Genomic DNA, 25,274 nt, shown 5'->3' on the forward strand with positions numbered 1-25,274 from the left:
ATATTAAAGCCAAAGGCTTAGTCCTGCACCCATTAACCTCTTAGGGAACTCTGTGACTGAATCAAGTAGGAGCAATACCCAGCCCAGTTCTCTCTGAACAGCTGTTTGCATGGTAATCAAACTTTCTAGCTACATGTTAGCAGTGGGTGTTGAAATTTGGATATTTTTTTTTTTATACTTACATTTTCTTTTAGAAGTTCTCAGCTTCTTGGGGGGGTGGATTTGTCATACAAGCTTACAGTTGATATCTCCTACATTCATTACTTTGTTTATTCAAAATCCTGATTTAAGGAGGCTGTAACATTTCCTTTATAAACTGTTACATAATACTATTTGGCGCACTGTCATAGAGAAGCAGTATTCAAAAAGGAACTAAAAATTAATTTTTGGATAGAGACATTTTGCAGTTTAGCAGCTGACGTGAAAACAAAATAGTAAAATGGAGGTTAATTTTCCAGAGGAAATAAAAATCCACAAGCAGATAAAAGAATCTATCTTTGAATATATGTCTTAAATACAACATTACTATAATATCTTTCTCCCCACTGACAAAAGAATGCAGTTTAATATTTATCCATAATTTTTTGTCTTATGCTCTCTTTGATAAAGCGTTGAATGAATGTAGTCATTGGTACACTGTTACCAAAATGTAACTGTAATCAGTTCCCTATTAGAAGCAAGGTTATTTCTTGTTTACATGTAACTTTGCTAGGAAATGTGAAAAAAAAGAACAAAAATGTTCTAAACAGCAAAGAAGTTTGAATTCTAGAGTATGTCTTTTCTTGCATAAGAGATATTTTTATTCAAACGCTTCTGTATATAAGATACACATGTGCGCATATGCACATGGTTTTATAGACATGGCTATGTGTTCATTTCTTTCCAGGAAGCCTCTACCTAACCTTTCTTTTCAGTCGTTGTTAGCTACTACTATTACAGAATTTAGAACCATACAATTTGTACATGTTGCATGATGATCTTCATTTGATTCCTTAATCGTATCTGCAGTTCACGTTTGCATTCTTCAACAGTTCACTGATCAGTAATTTATTTTCAGACTTGTGCATGCCAATTTTCGATGCGAGGTTCTAATCGAAGCTGGACCTAGCATTGTATATGACGTAATTTAAAATTAAAAAGTCATTATAAAGGGAGATTAATCTGAGGTAAAAAGCTTTTTTCTTCATTTTTTCCCCTTTTATTTCTGTCTGCTTAAATGACTGCCTTTAGATCTCAAGCACTTGTTGATAGCTCAGAAAGAGTCTTGCTTGCTGAAGAGATTGTTTTGTGTAATGTGAAATTACACAGACATATTACTAATATATATCAAATTATAGTTCAAAACAGTGGTAGCATTCTTAATACTAAAGCTCACGTTGGAGATTGAGCTAATCAAGTCTTTCACAATGTTGGCTGGTGAATGAGCTACAATGCATGAAGCTTATTACAGCTTTTCAATATATTTTTTTTCTATTTCTCTTGCAAGTTGTCTTTTTTTTTTTTTTTCCAAATTCTAACGGAATGCCTGTAAACGCAGTGTTTATAACATCTAGTTAAGTTTTGACATACATCTATTCTAAGACACTTAATCTTTATAAGTACAAGAAAAGGATATTTCTTTACTGCTTTTTTTTTTATGGTGTTGAATAACAACTTGAAGACCTTAGTATTTATTTTCCTCTATGCCTGTGATTTCATACACCATTCCTCTCAAAACAAGTGTAATCCAACAACTCAGTGAATCACTGTCAGGAAATATTCTTTAGGACTGCTGTTCTTAAGATAGTCAATGGAAGCATAGCTTGTCATTGAAATCTTAATAGCATTAAAGGATTTGTAAGCAAACAGTTTTGTGTTGGCAGGGACAGGTGTTTGCTGATATAGCGGAAACATTAACAATTTTGTCGATAGTATCCACAGCCATATCACGTTGGACTACAGCTACCTTTGTACTGCTAATTAGAGTTATTTACTATAGGATTCCATCCCATTACTTGGATGACTAGATAGTAAGGACTGCTGTGGTAGCAGTGAACACTGCTTCTGAAATAATGATGTAATGATTGATTTAGTAAGCCATCTTGATCACTTAAAAGCTGGATTCCTACTCTGTAAGATCTGCTTTTCATTTCAATAGGTTCTGTCTGTGTGCACGCATGCACGGCTAGTTCCTTTATAAGACTTAAAAATATTTCATTTTCATAAATGAAATCTGTGATTCCTCAATCGTATCATTTCATTTCTTTGGTCAGAGATAAGTTTATGCAAAAACAATTCCTTCACTTCTTAAATGTGTATTTTTGACTGAGAACAATGTCTGGAAACACAGACGTTGCCAACTGATCCTTACTGAAACGGGTTCTAAAAAGTGAGATCGGCAAGCTGTTTTATGAGCTAGAACCATCAGTACCCTTCTTCTTGTCATACCTTCTGTCCGTGTGTGTGTGCATGTGTGTGACGTTCTAGCATTTATTTACACTTATTCAGTGGTGTCATTGACTTCTGAAGACCGGACAATCAGATTTTTTTTGTTGACATGGAGGTAGTGGAAGAAGTTCTTAGGAGGTTTCTCTTTTTTCTCAGCAGTCTTTCTTATCTGTCAGCAGCCGTTCATGATGCTGAAGCTTATATCTGTAGTTTCTTTTTCTCTCATGCTTGCAGGCATGGATCTCTTCTCCAATTGCACAGAGGAATGTAAAGCACTGGGCCACTCAGATCGGTGCTGGATGCCTTCCTTTGTCCCATCCGATGGACGCCAAGCTGCAGATTACCGCAGCAATCTGCACGTACCTGGCATGGACTCCGTTCCAGACACTGAAGTGTTTGAAACACCAGAAGCCCAGCCGGGGGCAGAAAGGTCCTTCTCCACCTTCGGCAAAGAGAAGGCCCTTCACAACACTCTGGAGAGGAAGGAGTTGGATGGACTGCTGTCTAATACACGAGCGCCTTACAAACCACCATATTTGAGTAAGTACTATTCACAAGGCTGTATGAAAGTGTTCCCTTTGCGGGAATAAAAATGAGCTCTTTCTGCTATTCATAATAGGAATAATACAAACAAAATTTTAGAAGCAGTGGGGAAAAATGGCTTCCCTTGCGGTCAGGCACCACTGAGGAAGGCATCATTCAGTGCTTTTTAAAAAAGACAAGACCTTGATTCTTGTTAGTAAGACATGATTGTCAACTACAAAAGCATCAGATGATAGCATTAGTGGGGGAGTTACTCAAATTTGTTTTCTGATGCTGGATTATTTCCAAATTTTTCATGGTTAGGTTGGTTTAAAAATAGACAGGGTAACATTTTTTTAAGAAAAAAAATGAAAAAAAAAGTCAAATAGAAAGTCAAAATGAAAAAAAAAAAGTCAACCCTTTCGTTGGTTTGATTTGGTTTGTTTTTTTTTTTCCTTTCAAATGTCCTAGGAGCTTCTCATTATTTTTTCCTCTTATCTTTTATATTGAGCAGTACCTTGATGATTATTATTTTAAACTAATTATTTACATAGTTAACATTAGGGGTTTGGAAGGAAGAAGATAAAACTTTTTACTTTCCATCTGATCATCTTTCAGCCTATGTAATATCAACTTCTGTCAGTGTTCCTCAGCGCCTTCTGTCTTGTTCCAAAATCTTATCTCTTCGGTCAACTTTTGACTGTGGTTTGGTGACGTAAGTGTCATAGATCTCAAAAAGACTTGTAATTTTGTAGAGTCTGAGACAGACGTAGAGCTCTTGAGTACTATGTTGATCTAATAGGTCTTTCTATTTAGTAGCCTTCTGTATTTTATTAGAGACTGTAATCTTCTTGACTTCAAGAATTTAACTTGATGCTTATCTCATCCAAATAAGCCAAAGACTTTGACATTGCAATCCTAACTCTTTTCAAAGCATCAGAAGTCTTTAAGAACAGCAGATCAGGAAGAAAAAAAAACAAATCAATGAATGTTATTCATTTATTTATTTTTATAAAGTATTTATCAGTTCTGAAAGGTGCTTCACTGGGAGTTTTGGAGTATGAAGATCTTTGCTACAGATCATTCTCAGCACAGACAACACAGTTCTTTCATCCTAGTTAGTTCTGTCCGGGAATTTCAGTCTTTCAGAGAGGTCTTCTTACCATTTCAGTCTTCAGATTTGCTTTACCGAAAGCTTTTAAATTAGGGTACCAATTATGAGATGTGGAAGCCATTCCTAAAACAAAACAAAAAAAACAACAGCAACTAAAAAAACTGTCCTGAGGCAGTCAGCTAAAATGCCAGGTGTCGATCATCTGGTCATACTCTGAAGACCCATATGAAGTTTCACATAGCTACGATGTAATGACTCTACCGAACTGGTCTAAGCTGTAACTTAGCAATACTGATGTCATATCTATCACTTCAGTTAAAAAATTAAGGTTTTACAGCAGTCATGGTCCAACAACAACAGAGTTCTGATGCAGTATGTACATTATAATAGTGATTATATCTGGTGACATAATGTAATAATGACTTTCTTATTCATACTATAGGGATTTGAAATTTTGCTCAGCTAACATAAGTAGTTTTGTTGAATGTGTTTACATGCGGACATTGATCCACATTTCATTGTTCCACATTTTACACTTTCCTGGTATAAGGGCATGAAGAATAGGAAGTAAAATGTTTAAAACAAACAATATAAATGAGTGGTATTATATAATCCACACTTGAGAATCCAGATTTAATTTTGCCTTTTTTCTTTGGATCTTGAAGCAGAAACTGCCAGAAAACAGTAATATTTATTTTCCCTTACTGAATAGTTTCTTTAGTAAAATTTTAGATTAAAATTATATAGTAAATAACAGGAGAAAAGAAAATAAAATGAGCCTAACAGTTGTAGCAGTGAGTAAATAATTCATTATTAATAATGTGTTCAATGAATAAGGCAAGAGGAATGTGTGAGGGGAAGTTGATTCAGGAAGGAACTTTAGCTGAGCCACTGAGTGACTACAACTTTAATAACATTTAAATTCAACTTCTTAACAAAAAAGATTGTATCAGAACAGTTTGTCAGTAGAACAATTTTTTCAAAGAAGTGATTAAAATGTATGAAACGAGACCCTCATGTTCAGCAAAAATGCTGTATAAAAAGTTTCAGCATGTATGAAAACAGCTGTATGTAAAAGAAAATGGCAGCAAAGAGGGAAAAGTATATTGAATGGTTCAAAAGGTATTTGAACTGGAAAAGGTATTAATTAAAATGATCTGTAAAGACCAGATGTTCTAGCTGGTAAATTTTAGGATGGAAAAGAAGAAAGGTGAGGAACTTCTTAGAGCAAATAGTGAAAGTCAGGAAATTATATACAGACAAGTTTTAGGATGTCAAATATAAGAAGTCTAGGAGAGAATTGGTGGGTCTCTCAAGCCACAGTTAGGACAGAGAGGGTAAACTGTTTCTTTGAAATTGTCTTCACAGGAGGAGGGAGAGATAGAGGGAGGGAGTAAGAAAGAAAGAAAGGCATTTTTAGGAAGCTGCCCATCCCAGGTAACCTGTTCAACTACTTGTTCAAGACTGCATCATGAAAGAGGATGTTGATGAAAACAACAATAGGAAGAAGCCAAGGGTTTATATGTTTCTTTAATAATCAGTTTTTAACAAAAGCTAGTGACCAAAGAAAGTCAGAAATTGTATTTATCATTTTTTTTTAAAGTACTAGAAAAAGTTGTAAATTTGAGACTGGTAAGAAACGTTAGCACAAGACATAAAATTGTGACTGGGGTTTTAAGAACAAGGTAGCTGGCATCTGTCCAGGAAAACGGCACAGAAAGATCGTCAATCTATTAGAATTTTGACAGAGTGGGTGAGAATTAATCAATACAGCATATCTGAACTGTCAAAAAAAGCCTTTAGCCTAGCTTCTGTGTAGTAGAAGAAGCTACTAAAGTAAGCAAGTGTTGTTGCAGGGAAAGCATTAGCAAATTTTGTGTCTGAGAGACAGAAAAAATTCATAAGGATAAATGGGACACTTTAGCAGAAGCAGAGTTCTCCTAGCATCTGTATGGAGATCCATGGACTTTAAAGCATTAATTTTCTAGAAAAGGAAATGAACATAAAAGGGACAGTATTTGCAGATGACATAAAATGATTTAGGTTAATCAGGTCTCTAATAGACTATGTATGTCCACATAATTCAGTGAAGCCTGAGCTTTTGAATTAGCTCGTTCTGTAAATGGAAGCTGCACAACAATGTCGTCACAGAGGAACAGCTGAGAGGACTTATTAGTTTGAGCTGTGCCACGAGTGCAGTGGGTACGGATGTGAACTGATAGCTCAACGTGGAGCTCTCACCGCCCCATTACGAGCCTGTTTGCTCAAGGCTGCATCTGCCTGGAGATCCCTGAACTGCGTTCTGATGGGCACCTTCAATGCTCAGCTTTAGAAAAGACAAACAAGGATGGCAATGCATGTTATGAGAAATTTGACCTCTTCTTGAGAAAAAAGACCGTGGAATGAGTCCCTGGAAAATGTCCCCCGATGTGCAGAGCCAGCAAGTGGGAATGAATTGTCAACTTGTAAAAAGGAATTGAACTGAAAATACACTAAGATAAACTATTATAAAAACATTACACAAACCATACCAATCTGTTGCTCTAGCCGGTCTATTCATTCCATAGAAATACATAGCATAATGGTGAAAATACTGAAAATATTTCTGTGCAAAGCCATATCAAAAGTTTAGCACTAATTAATTTAGACAAGCTATCATAGGGACATGAATTAAACAGGAGAGTGAATGAACACAGAGAAGTTAAGCTGGGCATCTCCATTTGCCATTTTCAGTTAAAAAAGAGCAACAAAACAATTGAGGAGCAAACATGTCATGAAATGGGAAGATAATACACATTTGATAAGTTGATACACATTTGACAGAAATGCTAGAGTAATCTGTCAAACTCATGGTTATGGGGGACAAATAAAGGGCTTTGTAGTGGAGAAGAGGCAAGTAAGAGGTCTGCTTGTTTGTTTTTTTGGGGCTTAGGTCATTGAATATTTAGGTCATCTATTACTTTGGGCAATGCCCTCAGGTGGGAACAGTATGATTAGCACCATTTCATTCATCTCACTAGTGTGTTGGTCTACAACTGATGATAAGTAGCTTTTAAATTATTTTCCTGTATTCTTTTTTTCCCTCCTGTAATTGTGGATTGTTCTAGACATGCATTTTTTAATAATAGTTTAGAGCTTTCCTAAAAGCTATGCACTGACATTTTTTAATGTATTTTTCTTCATACTAAGAGGTTAGGATTTTTTAATATATGAAAATATTCAGGTATTGCCATAATACTTTAACTGTATATGTAGAAATGTTTATTTTGCTCTAGAAATTACTTTGGCATAGATTAATTTACTTTGTAAGCAAGTTAAAATAAGCTACATAAAGGCACAATTTACTGCACAGGATAATAGCATCCATGCCAGGAGATACTGTGGAATAACAGTTGTGATCCAAAGTAGCCCCCTAATCAACTCTGCAATATTTCCTACGTACATGCAAGCATCTTTGCATTCACTGCTGAAACTAGAAAATTATCATGGTAATAACTACACCATCAATGATGCCAACACCATCAATGTATTTTATGTATGAATCGGGATACTATCATGTTAGGTATGACGGGGAGAGAGAGGGAATTAAAAACTGATCCCTTTCCCAAAGAGACAGCAGCCTAAGTAAGGTAGCCTAAGTAGAAGAAACAAAATCACCTTCTTCGGCTAACCGTTTTGTATTGTGTCGCAGGGATACTCTATGCTACCTTTGATAGATGTACGTAGGTCTAGGTTTACAGAGACAAATAACTTGCATTAGTCTTGTTTGTATCATCCAAAATATTTAACAAAGCTTGTGTTCATCCTGTGTCTCTGTTTCTTAGCCTGGATAGCCATTGCTTCACTCTGCAGTAGAGGTGCAATGAAGGTCTGTGCACGATCAGGGAGATTGGGCTTGGGTCTGAGCAGAAGTGTAGAAAGTGTAGATGTAATCCGAGATTCTGGTTCTACAAAATCTTTGGCATCTGCTCGACTCATTGTATTCAAGTCAGCTAGGTTTACAAATAAAATTAAAAAGCTTTCAAAAAGTCTTTGCCCGGTTGAATTTAGGAATGGGACCATCAATTTATTTCAAATAATCTACCACAGAGATACCACAAAGAATGGTTTATCTTACAGTCATTATCCATCCCCCTGAATTAGACTAGAGCAAATGACATAGAGGACTAGATGAGAAAAATGTTCTTGTCTTTCCACTAGGACAAGATACGTCTCACAATCCTCTGATTGTTTTTCAAAGGAATAAAAAAAAGCACATGTAAAGATTTTGGGTGGGCATTTGACATCTTTAGGATCACAAAGGCTATTTCTGTGTGGCAGGACATGTAACACAATTTTCTGCTATTATTTAACATAAATATATAAAAGGAGTGTTAAGCAAGTCTTTGCTGTTTTGGAAAAGTTTCCCAAAAAAATAAGCAAATTACCATTTTGTACATTTAATATAATGGAAGAAGAATTTTCTTCTTATTTATTTGCATCTTATTGCTGGAAATCACAGCTGTGATAGACATTATAGCATTGCATTTGCATAAATGTAAATAACAGTTATTTTGATTGGAACACAAGTTTTTAAAATTATCAATCCTTTCTACATTTTTGTTTTTAAAAATTAGTCTATTTAATTTCTAATACAAATCAGATAATCTTGTGAGCCTGCTAGTCCCTTCACGAATACTGTTTTCAGTTTCCACATATTTGAAGTAAATATGCACATTAGTAAAAGCAAACAAATTACTAAAAAAATAAATAAATTTTATTGTTATGAATGAGCAAATAATGGTATGTACACAGTGAAAGAGTTGTTTGGGAACAGTAGTTTCATGCTCAAAACTAATGTTAAAATTTTATCTTTCAACTTTAAATCTGACCTGCAATGCTGAATATCCTGCATATCCCATTACAGACAGTGGAACTCTTATCGTATATTGAGGAATTTATCTGCATGACAGGGTACAACTCTCATTTCTGCACAAATGAGAAAGATTTTCTCCATGCCGAGCTGCTCAGCAAAAATGGAGGCTGAGTTGAAAAGCCAACATGTAATGCTAATAAACCTAACTGTATACTTTTTATGCAGATAACTCTATCTGCAATGCTAAGAGATTTATTCGCTTATACCTAAAGTTTGCTAGTTCAAATACATCTCTATCAGGTAAATAAAGTTTACAAAAAAACCAAAACCTTTAAAAGGTAATATTAATTAAAATATAAACAGAGGAGTGCAAGACTGATGTGTTTTTAGTCATTATTGTAGGTACTGTGTGGTCTTGAATAAACCAGTTAAGATGATTCACTGTTCAATGATTATTGCATAACTTCTGAAAGGCATTTTTATCTTATGTTCATGACTGGTTTGAATTCTTCATCTGAATTTATTCCTCTTGCAGCTATCACTCAAAAGGAAGAACTCTTACAGGGTATTACAGCAATAATAGAAAGGAAATAGATAATTCAGAAAACAAAATTAGAAATTAATATATCAATATGCAAAGATAACTTGGCTGTAGCCCAGTAAAACCTACAAATTACTTTTTTTTTTTAAAAAAAAAGATGAATGTAAGAATAAGAAATAAGCATTCTTTTAATTTTAAAGCACAGGTGTTAGCTGTTACATTTAAATGCTATTTGCTTAAGTCCTTTTATTTAACTGTGGTCTTAGAGCTCCCTGTGTTACTCAAAACACTGATGGAAAAAAAGCACCAGTTATTTGGTTTACATAGCATCTTTTATCTAGGAGGACTGTAGAGCTCTTTGCATCTATAGTGCAGGAAAATGACTGAAGAAGGTTAAAGGAATTTAAATAACTTATTTGAAAGAAAATTCTACATTTGCTTTGTCCTAAAATATGTATCTATCCAACTTTTTTTCTTCTAATAGCTGTAGAAGTCTATATTTGCTAGTTCTGACTGGATCACATAGAAGTCTTGTATATTTAACTGTCTCAGACTTGTGCTATATTTATTCATTTATGTCAATTTTGAGAGTGCTTATGTCTGCTGTGAGTTATGCCATCTCTGGAAAGTTTGTTTTGTGTGGGTGTTTTGGTTTGTTTTTGTTTTGTTTGTTTGTTTTTTAAATAATTAAATTCTGTTTTCTGGATTCCTACTAGTTGAATATGGGAGAAACCAGCAGAAAAATTGTTTGAAACTTCAGGAGTTATTTTTGGGATTCTCATCTTTCAAATTTAAATCCTATCTCAAAAGTAATTTAGCCAGTTATGGACGTGAGTTTCTGTAGAAAGCAATGAGATGTTTGCAGTTACATTTTTCCGAGGCATTGAAGTTATTTATTTTTGATAGGCAAGTTCTTTTCAGTATGAATAAATGTTGCTCTTACATGCACAGACATTAATGTGATGGTCAGGAGCTGGAGTATTGAATGTACTCCTAATCTTGTGTCTGTGTGCAGAAAAGTCTTTTCCTCTCTGCTTTCCTCTCTTACAAACTCCTTGGGCTATACAGCAGAGGAAATTATTCTTGTTTCACGCTCTTTTCCTGCACAAAATAAATTTTCTGCTTTCATTTCCACTGCCTTAATTTTAGAGGGTATCCCTTCCTAATTTTTTCTTGACAAAAGGACAAAAAATAGGGAAAGCCATTTAAAGAATGAAACAAATAGGAAAAGAAGGGACAGCATCTATCGTGTTTGAACAAGCACACTATAGGGATCAGTGTTGCCATTTTTCTGGCAAGCCTGTAAACAGCTCTATTTGTACGCTAGGCACTGAGAATCCACAGTTTCAGGCGAGCAGTAAGATGACTGCTGCTGGGAAGTACCTGTCAATGTATTTAATTTGTTTTAGAAACGTGGTATGGCAAAGTCAGAAGAGTGAAAAATTACATATTTGGTACCTTCTTGTAAGACTTTTTAACTTCTATACCTAGTAAATTTCTGGAAGAACTAAATATCATGAATAATAAGCAATGTGGTTTCACTAAAAATTCAAACTGCTAAAATAATTTAATCTCTTTCTTTGATAGGATAATAGTCCTTATTGGTTGAAGAAAATATTGTGGACATGGTGAACTTGATTCCTAAGTTCTGCCTGAAATTTATGTGCATAGATGAGTTGCAAGAGTATATCAATCATTTCTTGCATACACATGAATCTTTTACATGTGTAAATGGTATTATACTATGTGGTATTTTCACAGGAGTGATTTGGTTAGAAAAAATGGTTGCAGACTAGATTCACTAAGGAAGCTATAGGGATGATGGACTCCTGTTTTAGCAAGTGACCTGAGTTCCCTGACTTTATTTTTTCACCTTCAGCATCATGTTTACATTCAGAACTGGAAAAGGACTTATTACGAAACTGCTTAAATACAACTTTTCTTTATTCGTAAGGAATTTTATATATGCTGATATTGTGGATTCATCTTATGTCAGAGTAACATTCTGTCACTGTCACTTTCTTAGTTGCCTATTTGTGCTTTAATTTGGCATCCATCTATTCTCAAATTGGCATTTAAGTGACAATTGAATGTAGCTGCATATAGCAGTGGTATTGATGCGGAGTAAGATCTGAAAAAATTCTTGCTCACAAACAAATGCAGGAATAACGTTTTTCTGCTACTTGAGATAAAGTGTTGTGGTCTTGTATTTGCAGTATATTTGATGTCCAGTATGGCTTATTGCTTCTAATTAATTAAAACAGGATCCTTCCCAACTGGGATGTTACGGTTGATACCCTTGCACCCTCTGCAGTGCCTTTGGCCTGTGTCAACTAGCTCTCTTCCCTAACAAGTCCTGGGCATGGTGTGTGTGAGAATGAGGGCCAGGGACCATTCCTGAAAGCAGATTGAATGTGATCACAGTATATAGCCCCATATATGACTGAGAAGTTTTAATAATGTGGACATAAATCATTCTGTTCTAGTGGTACTGTAACAAAGAATAGTCAAGGGCACATTGCATTAAAGGCTAGAAACTGTGCCAATATGTCTTTTTGAATAAGAGAAGTTTTGAAAGGATTGCAAGAAGTTTATATGATGTACTTAAATATATTATCTTGGCAAACTGGGAAGAACTCTGAAATCTAAGTGCTACTCATGAAAGTACTGTGCTTAGTTCAATGGGAAATAAAACGTTCACAAAAAGAGAGGGGATGTACCTGCCAAATCCTACTACTACCAGGCGAGAGAGGTGGTAGAAAAAACATAATGGCAAAGATAAATTAGATAGGAATACAGTGTGATGCTGATGTAACACTGTAATGCATGTTACCTAGTGTCAGAACAAGTAAATTTAATTATTTCAGGCACAATTCAATGTGATTAATTTAGGCACCTCTGAAGGCCACCAAATTGCAACTTATATATACATATATATACATATGTCTGCTTTTCACTTGAATCTATAGGGAATGTAGGCACTTAAGAGCAATTTAGAAGGACTGGGTCATATCCCTCTTCTTCTTCCCAGGGCACTGAAAATTTTAAGTCTCGTTGTAGTCAACATTCAGTGTATTCTGCATTGTTTAACTCTCAAACTGACATGCTCATTTTCAGGCTTGTCAGCTTAAAGACGTTTTAGTGTAGATTTCAGGAGAGTACAATAAAATGTTGAGTTCTGAAAAAAAATGGAGGAAGGAGAAAAGATTTGAGGAGAAGTGATAGTTGCATACAAATACATAAGCAAATCTTTTTTTTTTTTTTTTTTAAAAAAAAAAAAGGAATCAAATACTGGTATTACTAAGGACAGTACCAAAATTATTAGGTTAAAGTGAATTGGGAAGAAAGTTAATCTGCTATGAGAACACATATGCAATTAGAATGAGTTGATGGAGAATCTTCTTAGGGAATTTGTATGACATACATCATAAATAATTTAGGAGTTACTTAATTCGTCCTAATACAATACATAATTATAATAACTCTTAAAAATGAAATGTTCCATGATTCTCTGACTGCAAGGTGATGTCATGTATCATCTTTAGTGTTTTCAGGTGGATAATACAGTTGTAATAATGTAGAAAGATGAAGAGGCTTTCTTGTTCTTACTCTGTCTTGTGCAAAAACTGACTTTGGTGTCTCTATGGTACATTATAGAATATACCTTAGCACTTTCTATACTGCATTGTAGTAACTAAAAAGCATTGTTTTGGCAGTAAATAACGGCAAACAGATAAATCAAATCTGATGTGTACTATGTCACTGGGCTGTTCCTAGCAGTGAAAAAAAATTGTCAGCATTTAGCACAGAAAATAAAGTAAAAACATCTTATGTGCCACAGAACATTGATGACAAAAAACATTACTTGATTCAAAAGAAAATCCCTAATCACATGGTTAATGTAACGTATATGTCGATTAAGGTCAGTGCTTAAACTTAAGCCTGTTTCTGAGGATAGTGCTAAACATTCTTTTATGTGAATAGGGACTTGAATACCTATTCTTAAGAACTGTAGTGCTTTTTTTTTTTTTTTTTTTTAAATTCCAGAGACTCAGCTGAGTCCAGGTAGAATATAAATCTCAGGGCACTCAATAGCACCAAAGAAACATTTCAATGACTGTCATGAAGTGTCAAAAATTGTATCAAGAAGCCTGTTTGTCATACCAAAATATTCACAAAGACATGTTCAAAGAACTCCTGGTGGTGTCAGCATACTTCCAGAAGTACGTGGGCACCAAAGATCAGAAACATCTTAAAAATAGGAAAATAATTTTACTAAGCATGTATTTTCAGATCTTGAAATGAAGCTAATGGAAGTGGCAATGTGCATCAGTCAGAAATTTGGTCATTAAACTTTTTCCAAAAAAAAAAAAAAAAAAAGAATGGTAATTTGTTTAAGTTGTTGATAGAGAATTCAACACTATGTTCAAATTTGAAAAGTAACACTTGTATTTAAGTGCAAAGGACGAAACCCTTTCCCCCTTTTCATGGAAAAGATAACATTATTTGTCATATTCACTAGATTATGGTCAATGCAGTATCCACCACTGTCAAATTTGACTTGGCTGGGAATCAGCATCTGTTGAAGTGATTTAAATGAATATGGGCAGGGAAATGTATAATGCATTTAATGCAAGACAAAAGGAAGGACAATCTGTGTGGTCACATTGCTTACTAAATGTGAAAGATAGCTCTTTGGCATAATCATCTTTGTTCCAGAAGTAAAGACAAATTCTCGAAGGATAGATTTCAATGGGCTGTGGAGTGTGCTTACTTAAATAAAGGCAAGTCTCTTTCTAGCAAAGATTCACTGCAACAATTGCTAAACTCTTGCATCTTGGCCTACTTCATTTATTCACAGCCTGAAGACCTAATACTCACAATTTATTTTGATTTGGGGTGAAATCTGGGTAATTGTGCATGTCAGTCCAAATGCTGCTAGTTTATTTTAGAAACTATTTATATTTTGTGTTTTGCAGATCCCATAAAGAGTATTTCAGTCATGAGTCTTTATTAGAGACAAATTCTGCATACATGTTTGCATGCGGGAGCTTCTTCTGCCTTGCCGATCTATCAGATGTCAGTAATGGCCAGACAGAAAGTGGCCTCATTCTTGGCTACCTCCCGTGTAGGTCTTTAAGAGTCTTCAGACCTATCACGTATTTTACATATACATGTATACATAAGCACATAAACAATGGCCACTAGAACCAACTGACTCACTGACATTAGGGCAGAGTTGGCCTTTTTTTCTTTTAAGGTACAAAAGTAAGTATGTTCCATCTTACTTTTTTCAACTATTTGATATAATGCAGAGTTAATAAAAGCACAAAATGGGTAAAATGTAACATGGGCATCTAGAACACCAGCTATTTTGTGCAAGAGTGCTCTACAGAGTGCATAGGTATGAAGCACATAATCTCTTAACTAAGGATTCGATAGAGAAAAAAAAAAGACTAATTCATGAGGAAAAGATATCTGATAAAATAATTATTTTCATATTTGTGTACCAAAGTACAATTGGACTGGTTAAGTCAATCTCTTATAATGCCATTAATGGAGTCTTCATAAATTTTATTAGCAATGCTTTAAAATACTTCTTTGAGTAATAGTTGATTTAAAAGAAAAAAGACTTTATGGATTGCAAAAGATACTGAATTGAGACCTGCAATGACTGGAATACTTTTTTATCCACAGAACGTGGGTGGCAGCAGAGTAATCTTCCCCATCCTACATCCCCCAGCCCCAGCCGTGTGTCTCACCCTTTACCTGGATACACCACTACAAAGGGTGAGGGAGCTATAGTAGTTACTCTGCATTCCCGTTCACTTGTTGACCTCTTTCCAAAAATGTGGTTGCTGATAACTAAATTAGAGCTCCACTGAAACAGCCAGGTTGTTTTGTATAGGATACCTTCTACCACTACTTAAATTGTGTTCTCTATTCAGTTGGGCTGAGTCAGAACAGGAATGTTGAATTTGCAGCCTGTTGCTTGTCACTAGTATTTTCCACTCCTGGCTCTGTCAATGCCAGTGGGACTTAGTGAAGGGCAATATTTCATCTGATATAATTAACATATAGACAGTAGGGCAAACCATAAAAATATGAAGAAAGTCAAAGTTAATGCAAATTTAAAACTGACATTGCCATAATGTATCTGAGGTAATTAATTGCTTTAAAAATTATTGTTCAAGCGCAAGGTACTTGCTGTACAGCCTGAGTAGCTGGGCTGTTTCTAAGTGGAATACAAGGAGATTACAGCCTTCTGTAATCTCTGTATCAGTTGCATGGGGGCCTCCTGATCTGCATAAACATGACATTGTGAGGCACACATTTTATGCAGAGGACCCAAAAGCGCAAAAATGCATTGAGCGCTTGCATAGAAGCCTATCTGAGCACCCACAGGAAGTTAAATAGCACTTGGTTATTGTGCTAGCTTAGAGAATTAGGATCTGCAATAGCAAGATGACAGTTTACGTACTGTTTTTCCCCCTACTCTCCAGTTGCATAGCTTTTTTTTTTTTAAAGAGGACTTTTCTAGGTTGAAGTGTCATCTTTCTCCTGTGTGGAGGGGGATCAGTAATGTTTCCATAACAGCAGCAGCATATATGGCATTCCATACCCTTTGGAGATTTTATTAGCTAGGGATTCATTGGGATCTTTAGACTGTTGGCACTTGGGGGAACTCTGCAGTCATTCTGTTACTGCAGATATCATACTGTAGGACATTATGGAGCTGCTAAATATAGTACAGAGAAAGTGACAATAGTTATAAAAGGTACAGCATGTGTCTTCTTTTGCTGCTTGGGTTGCCAGCAGTGGAGGGAAGCAGTGGGCCTTCTCTCTGTTCTAGTTAGATTAGCTAGCAATGCTAAGCAGGAAAACTCTTTTATTCAGAGAGTTTGAAGGTCTTCCAAGTACAAACAATCCCTTTTAGGGATTGCCAGAAGAGGAAATGTATATAACTGTATTCATGGCTGTATGGCTGTAAGTAGTCTGACATCAAGTTTGGATGCAATAGGATGATTCACAACAGAGTGGAAGGAAGATATATTTATAAGGGCTTTACAGTATCTTCTGTTTGTTTCTGATCCATAAGCTAGGAATAATCATTGCATATTTTATTTTCTATTTTCTGTTTCTTACGTTAGTGTTTTTCATTTCTTTTTCTGTTCATCTACCACTGATCTCTTTACATGTCTTCTGTCATCAGCCTGCACAGAACTAGCTCACCGCTGAGACTTACTAATGCGTATGGAGGGACAATTGAATCTTAATGTATTTTTGCTGTGTTCTATTTCCTGTTTTTATTGAAATTCCATACAAATTTTATGCATTAAGCATTCTTACTGTAACTCTCAAAACCTTTGTTAAGGTCTTTGGAGAAGAATCAATAGTCAGTACAGCATAAATCGCGTACCCTAAGAATTTTAATTGGAATGCTTGTGATTATTTAATCATCTTGTTCGCCTCAAACGCTGTTAGAATATATTAAAAAAAAATGTGTAATTACATTAATGGAATTAGGAAACAGCTCATCATTAAAACCCTTTTTCTAACATCCATACTCGCACAGACTTGAAGCTTCCCTATGCACTTGGTTTGAGAGTTTGCAACAGCAAAGAAAATAGAGATGAAAGAGAGAGCTGGGATCTCAGAGGAGAATTAGGCACCAGAAATTATGGTGTTCTTGTTCCAGCTCTTACACTGACTCTGATACTTCCATTTCTATAGCGTTTGCCATCTCTGGATCTCAAAGTGGATTATAAAGAATAGTGATTTAAACCTTCCTGCACCTCTAGGAGATAGGTAAGCAATATTATTCCCATTTTACAGATGGAGAAATTGTGATACAGAGAGGCTTAGTGTTTCTTCTTCAGGTTTACTTATGAGCACACATGCATGCACACACACAGAACCAGAAATAGACCAGAACTTTTATTGCCCTCTGTTTTAAGTGAAGTCCATCCTCCTTTCCATTTAACCTCTCTGACTTATATTCCCCATCTGTAAAAAGACGGAAACTGGTATAGGCATGGAGAGATTTTCTTGCACATAAATTTCTGAGCAAACACAGAAAAAAAAAACCACAGAGGACAAAACTCACTCTCGAAATCCAACGCATTTCGTGTGTTGGCAGAAGATATGTTAGGTTTTGGGTCAAGTGCTTTTGTAGGTGGGGAGAGCGCTGGTGTTCTGCACCCTGAGAAGTAAAATTTAGTTATTTTTATAAAATGGCTTGATTATTTTGTAATATAAGCACATTAATAAAAGTTTAAAGTTTTAAAAATGTACTGGCAAAATATTAAACCCATCAAGTAGCTCAGTCTCTGTGTTATCCGAAAGAAAATCCTAGACAAACTGATTTTTCTGTGTACCTCAGGTGCCAGGTCAGTAACCCCAATGCGCTGTGGCAGGCAGGAAGAGAAGGAGAGTAGTGCTGCATGAGAGCAGCAGTGGCTGTGCTGCATGTCTGTGTACACAGATCCCGTGAGAGTCCTACTGTGCCTGTACTGCAGTATGAGGTCCTCAGTGGCAGACAGCAATCTAGATACTCTGCTTACCTATTTACAAGAGAAGTGAGATTACTAATGAGCTTTTGGAGAAAGCGTTGAAGATCAAATATAGATCTTGTTACTGCTGTTACTATTACCAGAGTTATTGTCTCTTGTTATATTTTAAAAATATACTTATAAAATTGTCTATAAACTTGATTGGTCTGATCATATACAGCAGCAAAAGGTCATGAAGGTTCTGTCTCATTAATCTTAACCAGTGTTAACAAAATCTTGCAGGAGCTTTTAAAAATCCTTTCACATTCTGCTACTAATTTGCTACAGAATTGAAACATCGAGACCAGAATATATTAGTTGTTTTAATTTTACTGTTAATAACACATCTGGCAGGTGTCTGTATATTGAACAAATAGCTTAAAAATAAATGTTCGTCACATTTTTCTGCATGCATCCTATGGGATAGGCAGGCTAGATGAAACAACCACACAACACCCATGTTAACATTTCCTGTAAGTAATCCAACTTCATTGTGATACAGTAGATAAATTGCATATATTTATTGGTGAATGTGTGTATATATAGTGAATAATATGGCTAATGTATATTTTTGTTAAATGGAACGGAGACTGGATATATTTGTGTAGTTTGCATGCAAGCATCAATGTGTATATATGGATGACTTAGTTCAAGGATTCATTACGAAGTTAGGATTCCTTTTATTTTAGTTGTAACACTTCATGGCCAGAAATATACTGAATTTCAGGTAGAGAATTTGGTTGATTTGGAGCTAAGGTAAAAGCTGATTTTATCATTGCAGCTTTCCTAAATAATAATAATGATGATGATGAAGACGATGGTGATAGCAGTAATAACAATACTTCAGCAAGCGAGCCAGTTCCTTGTCTCGACTTCATGTGTAACTGAGATCAGAATTTAACCCAGAGTCTTTCTGAATGCTAGTACAAATCATTTGTTACCTTTGCTCCCAATTACAGTTAAAATAGCCAGTGTCTTGAGGTAATATAGCTAGCACAGCTGGTGGATTAGCTGGTGGGTTTGCTAATGCATTGACCTTCTTCATCTATGTAACATGAGTTAATTTTCAGGCTGACAGTAAATGCTGAAATTTGAATTGTAGCACTAATGCACCGTTTTTTCATCTCTCTGTCAAACCAGACTAAAGGGTCATTTGGTGATGAGGATAATGGTTCACTTTGAAAGGGAAGGAAAACCGGCTTCTGAATCTGGGGGATTCTAGATCTTGCTTCAAATAACAAGATGAACTAGGAAAAAATAGGCTTGGAAATTCCAGTAGCATTGAACCTGCGAGTCTGACTATTTGCCGTGTTCTTGTACTGGTGCTGCATAGGCACACTGGAATGCTTGCCCTGACATGTTAGACAGAATAATAAAACAGCATGTGAAGTTTGGTTTTCAGACTATCAAGCCTCAAAAAGACTTTTCTCTGAAAAGTGAATCAACGTTAAACTGTTTGCTACAATGGGAACATTAAGCGGCAGTTTGTGACAAGTTTTGATTGTTTCTCTACACTCTAAGAAATACTAAACCTAAGAACTGTTGGAGACTGACTTTTTTCCTTTTTCTCTCAGAAGTGTCTTTTTTTCTTTTCTGCAGCACGGAAAAGGATATGCTAGTCACTTCTACAGGACTTACCTGAAGCAGCATGATTTGCACAAAAGTCGACCAACAAAAAGCATCAACTTTCAACTTCATTATCTTGGCCATCCAGTTCTGTCTAACTGAAGGATTTGTGTGCTGTTGGAGACATCATGGCCAACAATAGGACCTAATTGCTCTCAGCAGGCCTGAGAAATGAGTTGAAATGTGTAGAACTGTAGAAACTTTAGAGGCAACTGATCTTGCCTCTCTGATCAGTGTGTGCCTGTTTACAGCACTATATATCTTTCTCTCTCCAAAATGTCACTGAGCCCTTTAGATGTTTATATTCACCACAAGAAGCCAATCGTACAGATAAAAAAAATGTGCATTATAAATGCAATATCACTGTTTTAAACTTGACTGTTTTATATTATTTTTGTGTGATCAAGTGTTCCCCAGACTATTCCAACTTTACAAGAGAGATTGTGATCATGTTCTTTTCACCCGTGGGTCTCAAAAATGTTGTTAATCTGAGGACCCACAAAATTATCAAAGACATTCTGTAGTTTATACACCGTGTTGCAAAGTGTTTACTGTACTATTTCAAAGCTTCTAAATAAATATAAAATATATATATATTATATTATATATAATTTTCCGAAAAATGTGGTACAACTTAGTTGATTTTTAAATGGATTCATACAGTCTACACCATACACTAAAGTGAGAAGGTAATTCAGGGTTCCTAAGCTATCCTTGCTAAAAACAAAAATAAAATAAACCTTTAATAGTACTTCCCCAATATTCGTATTTTGGTCAATCCTGTTTTTCTTGTTTTAAAAAAAAAAAGCTGTAAGCAACAACATTTTGTCTAAAAGTTGTAATGATTTTTCAATGCCAAAGATGCAGCTGTCAATATTACCAGAATGAGCGCTATGTACTATCAGAGGTATAAATCACTCTCCATTATTTTGATTATATTTCTGTGGTTTTTAATTTGGAATCACAAAATCTTTTATAAGGCTCTATAAACTCACCTGTATATGTTGTTAAAAAGAACACTGGGTGTCTGTACATTTTGCAATGTAAAATATAATGTAAGTGAAGTTAAGTATTTTAAGAAAATCATCCCAAACTCATAAATATACATACATACATACACACACACACAAAAGCGCACATCTCTCTGACATAGTTTTGTGAAATTATACAAATATATTGCATAAAAATATTTCTCTTGTGGCTAGGAATAGTTATTGATAGAATTCAAATTACAAAGGCAACGTACATGCCAAACTATTGACTCTTTTATCACAAGGGAGGTTTGAAATTAGGAACATGGCACATTCTTAGCTGACCCTTCTCCCACGGGAGTTTAAAAGGGGTTGGCTACCATCTCTGTTGGGAAAAGGATTAAGCCCTTGCATATAACCTTTATGTTCTGTAACAATTATATGGTTTGAAATGTTATCTTAGAGCATTTCTTTTCTATGAAATATTGAAAATGGTAAACTTTCAAAGGTAAAGTTACAAATTACGTCCATGTCCATGGAGCTTAAGTACCATTTACTAAATGTAAAAATCTAGTAAAATGTTTTTTCCTTTTTTTTCCCTTTTTTTTTGTATTGTGTTTTTTTCCCTGCTGTATCTTAGTATCTGTCAAATATTGAAAACAAATGATACAACACTGTATTTTCAAACAACGTCTAGCCAAATTTGAACAAATGCCTAGGGACAATCCAGTATTAAGACAACAAAAAAAGCTCTCATTGATTGCAGTTGAATTTGGATCATGCTGTTATGTACGAATTCTGATATCCCCACCAGTGCTACCACAGGATGAATGTGTGAGAAGCAGATTTTAGCCACTACTTTGTGGTTATTGAGTCTAGTTTTCTTCCTTTTGTCGTTATTTTTGTTTGTTTGTTTATAATGCCAGTTTCTAGAAGCTAGATAAATCATTCGTATGGAAACCATCCAGCTAAGGATCCAAACAAGACTCCTGATCAATTTGTGGGAGCTCTCTGTTCAAACAGCTGGACTGAGCTCTGGAGTTAATTTCACTACTCTTAGCAAAATATGCTTATTAAACACTTTTAATGCATATTTCTAGCACATTTGTATAACTATAAACTATTTTGGGGATCCTTTTAAAAATGAATATGTCATAGAAAACACACATACAACCAAGTGCCAAGAATGGCTATTGATTTGAGCAAACAATAACAGTGGAATGTTTCTCTAGCTGTAGGTGGTGGGGCTTTTAGTCACCTACATGCCTTGTTAGTTTTATGAAGAACAGCAATGAATTTTTTGACATATCTTTCACTTAAAGCATGTAAATTGTTGCTTCTGCTTTAAAAGCAAGTCTTTATCCTCCATGGAACTGTTTTTTCCTTATTTCCAAGTATCTGTTCAATTGTAGACGTATACTGTAATGTTTATTTTCAGTCTTTGGGAAGGAAAAAAATATTTTGTTTTCTTTTTCATAGTGAAGTATTTTTGTTTGATAAAACTGCCTTCACGTTTGCATACATTTTTTTTCTGAAAGACTTAACCATATAAAACCATGTCATTCATTTCCATAACTGAACTCCTTCAGTGAACTATGTATGTAATATACACATCTTTACATGGCTCTTTTTTTTCTTTTATTTTCTTTTTTAATTTATGTTAGATAATAGAGACTTTGGTCCATGTATACACGGACATCCTTCTGAGTTCATTGGGAGAGTCTCAGAGGGAGTAACGATAGGATACAGAACTGCTGAGGAACAGAAAGTTTTGAAGTACTACATCTTGGGCTCCTGAAATATTTAGACTTTTGCTGATTTCCCTAGATCACTGTGAATTTCAGTAGGGTAACATTTGATGACATGAGGTTTAGGCCATATTAGAAAACAGTACTTAGCTGTCATGTCCCAAGAGAAGTTCTGAGAAGTGCGTATGTCAGGAGAGGTTCAATCTCTTCCCCAATTATATGTTTTAGTGGGGAAGATACCTGATGCATCTAGCCACTTCCCACTGAAATTGAATTGTTCAGCATCTCCATATATTTCATCTGTCATGCTACTAGGTGCCTATCTGCAATGATAGGTATGTAAATGCCTTTAAAAGTTAGCCTTTTGTATTTGCCTCTTCCTGGAAGCGTATGTGATACAAATGTCTAAGGACTCTGATTTGCATATCGGACAAAAAGCAAACTGAACTAGTGGGAAAATATTTAGATTGAATATTACAGAGGAATATCTATATCCATAAGGAAGGTTCTGAAACTGCCTTCATTAAAGGATTTCATGAATATTTCAAAAAATACCTGTCAGGGATGATGTAAGTGTACTTAAACTTGCCTCAAAGAAAAGGCATGGACTAGCTTCTCAGTCTTGTCATTCCATAATTTTCCTAGTAGGGCATACTGAGCTTCGGATGATGTTATCTGTACACAGCTGTAGGAATAAGGACAGTCTATCCTTCAATTAGGTATCAGAAGCAATATTTAATGTTTAAATTTGCATAAAATTTTTGAACATAATAGAACAAGCTGTCTGTGTGATGAACTTCCTTTGTCGTAAATTAGAGTTTCAGCACAGGACAGTGTTTTATAAAGGTAAACAAAATTAAATCAGATATGCTTTGTTTTGTTTTATTTTGAATTCCTGGTTTAGATATGTAGCAATGGATATCTAAGCAACTTGCCTGTTCAATTTCTTCCAAACCAGTCTTTAGTTTCTTCCAGACTGATTATTCCAAAACTGAGAAATACTAAAATATTTCACTGCTTGAAATAAAATTTGGGGTATTTAGTGTAGGTTTTTACTAAGCTGCCTACTAAGAGAAAAATAAACATTAAAAAAGTATTTCCAATAATATATTCTCAGCTGATTTGAACAAGGTGTAGTGATTTTTCAACAGTATTGTTGCAAAACTAAGTGGAATGACAGTGCACAGATATATATAATTTGTAAAGATTATGCTTCCTGCATTATAGTCACTATATATGTGTGTGTTGGGGGAGTATGTGTGTGTATATGTAATGATAGTTCAAAATCTGGTAAATTGCCACTGGATTTTTTTCTTACAGGAGTACACTCTTATCAGTAAATGCAAAGAGAAGGGTAGAAACACATTTATGATATTAGAAAATTAGACTTGTCCCTTAGTGTAGAATGGAGTTTTGTATTCAGTATTTGAATTCAGCCCCCTCTTCATGCATTATACCCACAATCAAACATACAATTCAGCATTTGACTTTAAAAATTTTACCTGCTCATAGTAGACTTTTTTTTTTTGTCCTTTAAAGTACTATCATTCCTCAGGGTAAAAGGTGGATAAATAGATAGTCTTCCTAGGCTGATAAATTGTCATTGCAATTTTGCAAGGCTGTTAAATATTTATATGTCTTGTATGGAGAAAGCTGATCATATCCTGCCATTGTTCCTTGTTCAAGTCTTGAGTTCTATGGCATTGGGACTTTTTAATTAAAATCTGTACAAAGGTGTAGGGGCCAAAATGAGCATCTTTGATATGCATTTAGTCATAGCAGTTTGACTGCAAAGCATTAGCATCAGATCTCTACGAAGAACAGAAAGTTGTTCATTCTATTTGAAGTAAAGTAAAAGGCAGCCAGTAAGACTTTATTATTATGTTATGCTATGGGAAATTCTGAAACAATTAAGTCCGTTGCACTGATCCCTACAATCAGAGCTCAAATTTGTCTTAAAGAACTCCTTCACTTTTTTTGTCTCTAATCTGCTAATCTGTCTTGATATGAAACGGATACATATATACAAACAAATACAAACATCCATTAAAATCCATTGCTAAGCATATGTGTTTTTGTAGATATCCTCATATGTAAGAAATGAGCAAGAACTAACTTGGACAGCTTTCTTGAATTGAAACTGTTTTTGAAGTTGAATTTGTTAATAAAGTTCATGATATTGTATGTTGGCTGAGACATCAGGAAAAATGAAGTCTATGTGGGTGTAGTTCTCCAGAAGGCAAATGCTTCATTTAGGAAGCATCCTGTCAAAAATGTAAAAATGTGAGTGCTGGAAATCTTGCTGAGTCAAGATGAAACATACTGTGCTAAAACTTTCTCGTTCTCTGTGTCAGCACTGATTAAAATGTCCTCTGGATGTTAACCACTGTAGTCATTCTGAAGATACCAAAAATGGCAAACAGGGTTCAGATAATGTTTACCAATCTTACTGAAGAGAGACGAAGACAAAAAGGTGAATATGTATTAGAATATTTATTTATATTTTATATTATATTATACAGTAGGGAAAATTCAGTTAAGCCAAGCAATTAATGAAACAGTATGCTTCCGAATACGTGCATTTCAAAGATTAAAGTTCGCCTCATGGTCAGCTTAAAAGCATATTTTGGATAACTCATCTTTGAGTTGCACTAAGAACGAAGAGTAATGTATTGTATAACAATGCCTTATGAGAACATGATAAAGTGAATGTAACCATAACAACCTTAAGTTTTAGAAGTCTTGGATTCAAACATTCAGGTTGCAAAACTGAACTGTATTTTATATGCATCAGAGCCTAATTCCATTAAAGGCAATGGTCCAAGCTGCAGTGATCTGAAGGAGAGCAAAAGGAAGTTCTCATTTCTTTCATTATGCACATGCATTTTTAAGCAAGAACATCTTGCAATAAAATTATT

At 35.0% G+C, this 25,274-nt stretch overlaps 1 protein-coding gene across 7 annotated transcripts in view; it reads left to right on the plus strand.

The window, feature by feature from the left end:
* Window positions 1–24,552, plus strand: part of PCDH10 (protocadherin 10) — a 36,543-nt gene extending 11,991 nt beyond the window's left edge. The window contains exons 4-7 of one of the 7 annotated variants that reach the window (XM_066996025.1): window positions 2,662–2,967; window positions 15,157–15,249; window positions 17,194–17,268; window positions 19,611–24,552. In XM_066996025.1, the coding sequence (XP_066852126.1) occupies window positions 2,662–2,967; window positions 15,157–15,249; window positions 17,194–17,228 (434 nt within the window). In that variant the 3' untranslated portion in view covers window positions 17,229–17,268; window positions 19,611–24,552. Of the gene's footprint in view, window positions 1–2,661; window positions 2,968–15,156; window positions 15,250–17,193; window positions 17,269–19,151; window positions 19,582–19,610 lie in introns of those variants that run through there. The other 6 variants (XM_066996026.1, XM_066996027.1, XM_066996028.1 and 3 more) reach the window with 6 other exon arrangements.
* Window positions 24,553–25,274: the final 722 nt, after the last annotated feature.

The sequence above is a fragment of the Anser cygnoides genome, chromosome 4, assembly GCF_040182565.1.
Source record: "Anser cygnoides isolate HZ-2024a breed goose chromosome 4, Taihu_goose_T2T_genome, whole genome shotgun sequence".
Lineage (NCBI taxonomy): Eukaryota > Metazoa > Chordata > Aves > Anseriformes > Anatidae > Anser > Anser cygnoides.